Consider the following 8,816-nt stretch of genomic DNA (forward strand, 5'->3'; position numbering starts at 1 on the left):
GGTTGATGGTTCTCGTGAGGTCCAGTCTTATCTCTAATTGACACCCGTGTGTGTGTGTGTGTTCTGTCTAGGGTGTGTTTTTATTGGTCTATGTGTGTGTTACAAGTGTGTGATAGGGTCATTAATAGTGTGTGTGCTGAGTGCGTTATGAGCCAGAGACCAAACACAAGCTTTACTCGCTCCTAAATACACAAGGCGTCTGCTACATTTGGATAACTATTAAACCTTTTCCCAGACGCCAGCGGTATTAAGCCAATGACTCAATCCCTGCAAGCAGAGACCTGCCCAGAGAAACCCTATTTCCTTAGTCTCCTTTTAAGTCTCCTATTTGAATTAGTTGGTGCTTAGGACATGTAAATGTACGTTTGGATCATGCAAATGAACAATTCCCCGGCCAAGAGTGCCCTTTAAATTGTGTTGAGCTCATAAAATAAAGATGTTTATCCTCAGTGCCACTGCTAATGTCACATATGAAAGGTGTCACATGTGATTGGATTTCCAGGTGACCCTGATGTTTTGGCAACATTGTTGAGATGCAGGTTGAGAGAAGGAAAGAGGCCTGGTTAAATAGATGGAGGGAGGGAGGGAGGGTGGGAGAAATACAGCGATGGAGAGGGAGGGAGAAACCGGTGAACAAAGATATGGGAGGGAGGGAAAAAGGAGTAGATAAATCTAAATTTATGACAGGGAGGGAAGGCGAGGGGATAGGGCGGGAGAGGAGGAGTGAGCGAGGGAGAGTTGGATGAGTAACAGCCATGTGGCAGATAGGACAGGTAGCAACAGGTAGGAGCACTGGCTAGCAGAGCGCTAGCTATAGTGAGCATGAGCATGGTGTGATCTGAGCTAGGCAGACTCTGCCTGGACTAACCTGGACCAGCCTGGACTAACCTGGACCTGGGGCTTTCCTGGACTCAGATGACTGCACCTGCACTCACCTGATCCCACACCTGGAGACACCTCAACTCGGACAAGCTCGGAAGTCAAAAAGGTTAGTGTGTGTCTGTGTGTGTATGTGTGTGTGTCTGGATCCAAGCCTGGAGCTTGGACCTTCAACCAGTCATATCAGCTTCAACACACAGCCGCTACACCACTAAACTCTCTATGACTCTATGACTAAATGACCAATCTACTTCCTCTGTGTGTGACATCAACATCTCCTTCGGTTGGTCAGCTGATGTTTCTCAACCCCCCCCCCCACCCACCCACCGGTCCTCGTCAGGTCATGGTCAACACCAGCTGCTTAAAGCTGTTCTTGTTGACGACCTCAAACTTAGGTTAGATTCAGGATTCAGTTGTAGAGAGAGAGAGAGCAGAAAAGAGCAGAAGATGGCATGGTTTTGAAACTGCCTCAAAAACACCCCCCTCCCTGCTCCCTCCCTCAATGTGTTTGTTGTTCACTTGAGCAGTGATGCATCAGTGATTGACAGGCAAGATCGATTCTCCAAACCAATCAGGGAATCGGTCAGAAATGACCCAGGCAGAGTCTTAATTCGAAATTGTCTCAGACAGAGTTGAGTTGAGTTACTTGTTCATGGAGTCACTCATTTGTGTTTGAATTTGTGTTTGAGTTACTTGTTCATGGAGTCACTTATTTGTGTTTGAATCGTGATGACTCAGACTCCGCCTGGTGTTATGGTGAGGCCTGACCTTGATGTTAAGCGCTGCAGGGAGGTTTCTGTGTGGTGGTGGAGAGGCGGCTGGAGCAGTCTGGTCTTGTAGAGATGGTATGATGATTCATTAGGAATGTTGGAGTTCCACCCTGATCTACACCCCCCCCTCGTTCTCCTCCCCCAACTGGCCACTGAGGAGCTTTGGGAGGACCTCTCACACACGCACACACACGCACACGCACACACACGCACACACACACGCACACACATGCGCACACACACATGCACACACACACGCGCACACATGCACACACACAGACACACACACACACACACACACACACACACACACACACACACACACTTTGACGCGTCTAAGAGCCATCTCTCCAGGGGGGTTCTTGGAAGTTCCCGGAACATATAAAGTTCTGGTGCGGCTGCAGCAGTCTGTCTGACAGGTGTTTTCCAGCACACATAAAACACCTGAATCCATAAAACATTAATTTCTATTCCCTAGCCTTCATAATTAGCCTTCTAAATGTCCATTATACACAACTCTGTTTTCTTTTACTTGGATGCATCCCATTCGTTACCAAATTATCTTCTCTTATCTTATCTTGGGTCCCATAAATTAGGGAGCTCTATGTTTTTAAAGTTTTAACTTCTGGCGGCCCGTCCATTGGTAAATAACAGCAGGTAATTATTGATATGAAATAAAACATCAAATGCAGAAGGTCACCCTGCCATACCTTTTATGATTGAATTAAAGGTATCTGTTGCAACTCTTTGTACTCGTTATCTTACAAAACACAACCGCCTTCTATGGTGATGCAATCTACCAAAATCTACGAATACTACCTCTATGTCTCTCAAAATAACTCCTCTTGACACATTGATATCAGATGAAGTCCCCGGAAATGAATGGGTTAATGTTTTGGAAGACAATTGTATACAGACAGCAGCAACTAAACTAGTGGTACGATGACAGAGTGAACTACTGGTCTGGTGACGGAGTGAACTACTGGTCTGGTGACAGAATGATCTACTGGCTTGGGGAAAGAGTGAACTTCTGATCTGGTGACATAGTGAGCTACTGGTCTGGTGAAAGAGTGAACTAATAGTCCCGTGACAGAGAGAACTATTGTTCTTGTGACAGAGATATCTTTGGTGTCAAATACAAAGCCAGTGGGGTATCCTCATAGCCAATCAGGTCCGCTTGGGAGTTATCGATAGGAGGAGGAGGAGGAGGAGCAGAGGGACAGGATCTGAGATCCTTGTTTTTCCACAGCTATCTATCCTCCGGCACTCCCACTACACACACAGCAACCATTACTACTACTTACTTTGGGATATGTACATATCCAATGCCAAATAGCTTTAGATCTGGTTTGGACATGGCCTCAAGTTAGACCTGAAGAAAGAAGACCATGAACACAGTAGTAAGTTGACCACTCCTCCTCCTCTCTCCACACCTCTCTTCTGGACTCTCACCTCCTCCTCTCTCCTCCTCTCTCCACACCTCTCTTCTGGACTCTCACCTCCTCCTCTCTCCTCCTCTCTCCTCACCACTCCTCTCATCTCCTTCCTTCTCATCCTTCCTTCTCTTCTCTTCTACTGTGTGTGTGTGTTTAGGGGTGTGTGTGTGTGTGTGTGTGTGTGTGTGTGTGTGTGTGTGTGTGTGTGTGTGTGTGTGTGTGTGTGTGTGTGTGTGTGTGTGTGTGTGTGTGTGTGTGTGTGTTTATGTGCTTTGTGTGTGTGTGTGTGTTTATTTGCTTGTGTGTGTGTGTGTGTGTGTGTGTGTGTGTGTGTGTGTGTGTGTGTGTGTGTGTGTGTGTGTGTGGGCGTGTGTACGTGTGTGTGTGTGTGTGTACGTGTGTGTGTGTACGTGTGTGTGTGTGTGTGTGTGTGTGTGTGTGTGTGTGTGTGTGTGCCAATGTATGCGCACGTATATGTGTGATCCTGGCCTCATTTGTATCTGAACCAGTTCATCTAGCAAACAAGTGACATGGCTGTTAGACCTGCGCTCACATGACAATCAGGAATTCTCTGTTTGGCTCTCCGGGGTATTGCAAGTATATAAACATCCAACAAACAAGTTAGATGTCATGTCTTGGTATGAGTTAACAGCATGCATCACACGGAGGTCCCTTGGAGAACAGAGGGAGAGGGGGTTAGGAGCGGTGAGGTTCAATGGAACGCACCCGCCCGTGGGCACTTTCCGCCCAATCTACAAAAGACCTGCGGCTGGTTGCAGGCTGAGTGCTATCGTACTTTTTTTACCAATCAGCAGATGTAGCTGGAGCTGCCCCGGTGGTTCACCGGGAAGAGAGTGTACCATTAAGGCCCAGTCCTTACCGCAGCGACCGGGGTTTGATTCCTGCCCGTTGTCCCGTGCTACATGTCTTCCCCGCTCTCTACCATACCTTCCTGTCTTACTCTCCAATAAAAAGGATAAAACAAAAAGAAATGATGTAGCTGCAGAGATTTTGATTTTATGAAATAAATGAGTAGAATATATGGAAACCTGTTGGTGTACTTACACTTGTACACAGACGACATGTAAGCCTTGCGATAAGTATTGACATCGTCATTACCTTGACCAATGCATTCATCTTCTCCTTCGTTGCTGAACAACCTTCGCTTTACACACATTACTGTCAGCCTACCATGGAATCATTTTCTTGCACCAAATGCATTACTGCAAGGCATTGTGGGTGACGTAAACCTCTGGACCGACCATGGTGGTTGACTATCTTCCTGAGGCCTCACCATGTTTACATTAGGTTTTCATACCAGTAGAACAATACTCATGAGGGCCACAGAGATTCCCCCGGGGGTAAGTCACGAGAGGAAGTCAACAAGCTTGTGCTGAACAACGAATGGAACGCAGCTAGTATCAGTTGTACACCCCTTTACTGTGCATTACGGGAGCTGGGTAGTGTGCTATATAGCCATCCACATTTCTTGCATTTTGGATGTCACCAAAAAATTGCAAAGCATGCAAACCTGTGACCAACTAGACTCTAATGTCTCTTATGTTTGTCTCCAGTGTTCATACCTCACAGGTGAACTCGTTCACTTGTGCTCCTTATTATTCCAGCTTCCTCGATACTGAACCTGTTAGTCAGTTATTTTGGTTTCGGCCTTTGTTTGTTTGGTAACAATTCATAATAACGTTTACTAATAAGTCATCTACAAGCTGTTAATAACTGATGAACTAATCATTAACTATACCTTGACAATGAGATGATTGTTGCTGATGATTGATTTAGTGCTATGCTAAAGAGACGCTGTGTTACCACCAAGTGTTATGTGGATTAGCCGCTACAAGCCATGTTGAAATTGACCCTTTAGTGACAAATGGTTACATGGATAGATCAGCCTTCCAGTTGCTACAATCCACTTGACAGGCTGGTCGGCAGGACCATCAATCACACTTCAGCCCTTCCACTTGTGATGTCCCTAGACTAGAGGGTAGGTTTGACATGGCTTGTAATGGCTGATGAACATCACACCTGGCGGTAGCATATTAACCCTTTGATGTAGCATTTAACTGTATGTTAATATTTGGTTACTGATTAGTCCATCATTAACTAGGATTACAAATGACTGATGACTGGACGCTATTCTAAAGTGTTACCGTTGTTTCCTATATGTGCTTTTTTTATATCCTAGTAAACGTCTGTTAATCTCTGAGATTGGGTTCTTGTTTTGGCCCAGCCTGCAGAACCAATCTTTGTATGTTTGTATCTTCGTGCTGATTGGCTGAACCAGACGGGGCCTCCAAGTGCTTACAAGGTTTCTGCTCCCCACACTAGACCTGTTTGTCTGTAAATGATACGCTGTGTTGAGGGCAATAAGGATGTTTGGTTTGTTCGAAGCTGGAAGGTTGTTGATCAGGTCTGAGCGGGAGAAACACACAAACGCACACTCACACACACACCCACACACACACACACACACACACACACACACACACACACACACACACACACACACACACACACACACACACACACACACACAAAGGGGCTGAGACACACTTATTCACTCACTCACACAGAAGGAGACAGAGGGAAACACATGAGAGAGAGAGAGAGAGAGAGAGAGAGAGAGAGAGAGAGAGAGAGAGAGAGAGAGAGAGAGAGAGAGAGAGAGAGAGAGAGGGGGAGGAACTGGGCGTGCTGAGACCTGGGTTTGTCTCTGTCTAGGAGAGGTAGGTGGGGGATGGGAAGCGAAGCAGGAGAGACGCAGAGTTGACAAATGTCCTCCAGTCTGTGTGCGCGCCTGAATGAGTGTGTCAAAATGTGTGTGTAAGGGTGTGCCTGCATATCTGTGTGTATGAGTGTGTGTCTGAGTGAGTATGTGTGTATGAGTGTGTGTCTGAGTGCATGTGTGTGACTTCAGGATACATTCATGTGCGGGCACGTCTATGTGTGAGTCTGTGCTCTCCGATTCGTGCCTCACCCTCTCCCACCCTGTGAGCCTCTCCCACCGAAGATGCCGCCTTCCTGCGGTCAGGGTTGTACTTCCTGTCCTCCCACCGCCTGCCTCTGCCTCTTCCAGGGGATGTTCCGCCGGAGGAAGAAGAAGCGGGGGCTGGAGATCTCGGCGCCGCGGGACTTCCAGCACCGCGTGCACACGTCGTACGACGCGGCGCGGGGCTGCTATGTGGGCCTGCCCCCCCAGTGGCAGAGCCTCATCGAGAACCTGCGCAGACCCCTGCCTCTGGTGGACCCCTCCACCGTCACCCAGGTGGAGCTGGTGCCCAGGAAGGTGAGCCCCCCCTGGGGTTCAGGGGTCACCCGCCCTGACCATCTGGTTACCTGTCTGCCTGCTCTCAGCTGCTGCTGCGTATCGTTTCCTGTCTACCTACCGTAACCTGTGTATCTGTTGTTACCTGTCTACCTGTTGTTAACGGTTGTTACCTGTCCACCTCTACCTACCATTACCTGTGTGCCTGGTTTTACCTGTCTACCTACCTGTCTATGTGTTATTAACGGTTGTTACCTGTCTCCCACTTGCTACCTGTCTATCTGCTGTTACCTGTCTACCTGTTTCTACCTGTCTTACCTGTCTTCAGTCTTTTCCCCTCTGTATCTCTTCCCTCCTGTCTACCTGTTGCTACCTGTCTATCTGCTGTTACCTGTCTACCTGCTTGTACCTGGGTTACCTGTCTTCACTTCTTTCCCCTGTGTATCTCTTGTTACCAATGTGCCTTACCTGTCTTCCTGTCATGGAATCCAATCAGTTGTTTACATAGTGGGGTCTCCGAATGGGGCATTTCTTTGTTGCTGAAATAGATTCTGGAGGTTTGCAGTCGCTGTTTGAGGTGCAGGCTGACAGCTAGACAGGCATGCAGCAACACATGGGAAACAGGACAGGCCACGCACACTAGCTTCTCAAACATGGCTTCCTTTCCTGCGCTACCTGGGATAAGGAGGATGACTGTTTGATCTGAATAATAAAAGCAACATTTTGTCTCAGCATTGTATTTAGTGAACATGTGACAACACGTTTTCCTTCTCCTACATTATCGTATCGTAATGAGAAAGGGAATGCAAAAAGCAAGGCAGTCTATCCTAGACTTTCACTTTATCTTTACTTTTGTATTTTAAAGTCCTCCCCAGTTCCTTTTTCTAACCTAACTATTGACCAATCAAAGCCCTCGGGATCGTGTCGGTTCTTTAACTGTAGTCTTTCTCCGACCTCCAGACCATAGTGCGGGGCAGCTTCATCGGACACGAGGACTACATCACCCATGTGATCGCCGAGATGACAAAGCTGTCCGTCACCAGCTCCAACACGCTGCGCCGGACCAGCCTGTTGGCACGGAAACGGGCCCAGTCGATGGGCCGGCTGGGAGAGCTGGAGGAGGGGGACACCTACCAGTACCTGGAGCTCACCCAGGGGCATGGGCCCAACCCGGCCAGTGCCACCTACTGGCAGGACCGCATACGGCAGGTCCGCAGCGAGAGCGGCAGCCCCAAGCTGCAGGCCAAGACCGGCGTCTCTCTGCCCGCCAACGGCGTGCTTCCCCGGGCCAAGTCCTCCTACGAGATCGACTTCCACCCGACGCCGGCCCCCAGCGAACCCCCGGCCCCCGCCGCCCCCGGGATCAGAAGGACAGGCAGCCTCATGGGCAACCACGCCCGCAACGAGAGTGCCGGACCCCCCATCGGCCCCGACCCCAGCCCTGGGAACAAGAGGCCGGCGTCCGCCCACTACGGCGCGCAGACGCCAGAGACGGGTTCCAGGTTGAGCAGGAGGGTGAAGCCAGCGGGGAACCACCTCCCTGACCTGCTGTCCACCGCCAAGGGCGGACCCCGCAGACCCCACTCCTCCTACGACCTCCACGTAAGAGCTCCTCTGGCCGGTCGTACTAGGAGACCTTCTGCTCAACTGCTCATAAACACCTTTTTTGCCGGGAAATATTTCTTTCGCTAGGCTGATCATGATTGTCTAACGGATGGCTGCCAACTCTGAGAAAGCATTTAAACATTTAAAAAATGTCACCAATCGACCCAAATTGCTTGTATAATGACGTCGGTTACAAGGGAAGCTGCAATGCCAACGTTGTTCTCCACTAAATATACTAAACCTATTTCCTGGTGGAGTGTTATTACTTGGCCCTGGCTATCGGCTAACAGGAAGTGTGTTTCTTTTCCCCGTCCAGCCGGGCTCAGCGAGCACGTCTCCACTCCCTCCGCCCAACGGCACCAGCAGCCCGATCGCCGGCCGCCTCGTGGCCCCCCACCCGTTGACCCCGCCCCCGAGGTATACCACCAGGTCTACCGCAGGAGGCCTCGCCCCAATGCCGAGCCCCGCCCCCTCCTCCCAGCCCCCGCCCGGGCCCAGCCCCGGGTCCACCAGGGTGACCCACCAGCAGTTCAAGGCGGCGCTCCAGATGGTGGTGGGCCCCGGGGACCCCCGCACCTCGCTGGAGAACTTTGTGAGGATCGGCGAGGGTTCGACGGGCGTAGTCTGCATCGCACGCGAGCGCCACAGCGGGCGGCAGGTGGCCGTGAAGATGATGGACCTGAGGAAACAGCAGCGCAGGGAGCTGCTCTTTAACGAGGTTATAGCGCTGGATACTCACTGCATCATTATTACTGTACACTAGCTTATCGTCACTATAAACTACCTTCTCATCACCGTAAACTAGCTTATAGTCACTATAAACTACATTATCATCGCTGTAAACTA

General features: G+C 49.7%; 1 protein-coding gene across 1 annotated transcript in view; it reads left to right on the top strand.

Moving 5' to 3' along the window:
* Positions 1–717: 717 nt before the first annotated feature.
* Positions 718–8,816, top strand: part of LOC115534883 (myosin-6) — a 21,219-nt gene continuing 13,120 nt past the window's right edge. The window contains exons 1-4 of the mRNA XM_030346165.1: positions 718–988; positions 6,177–6,386; positions 7,326–7,967; positions 8,287–8,688. Of these exons, the coding sequence (XP_030202025.1) occupies positions 6,180–6,386; positions 7,326–7,967; positions 8,287–8,688 (1,251 nt within the window). The 5' untranslated portion in view covers positions 718–988; positions 6,177–6,179. The remainder of the gene's footprint in view (positions 989–6,176; positions 6,387–7,325; positions 7,968–8,286; positions 8,689–8,816) is intronic.

Source organism: Gadus morhua, chromosome 21 (assembly GCF_902167405.1).
Source record: "Gadus morhua chromosome 21, gadMor3.0, whole genome shotgun sequence".
In the NCBI taxonomy this organism is placed as follows: Eukaryota; Metazoa; Chordata; class Actinopteri; order Gadiformes; family Gadidae; genus Gadus; species Gadus morhua.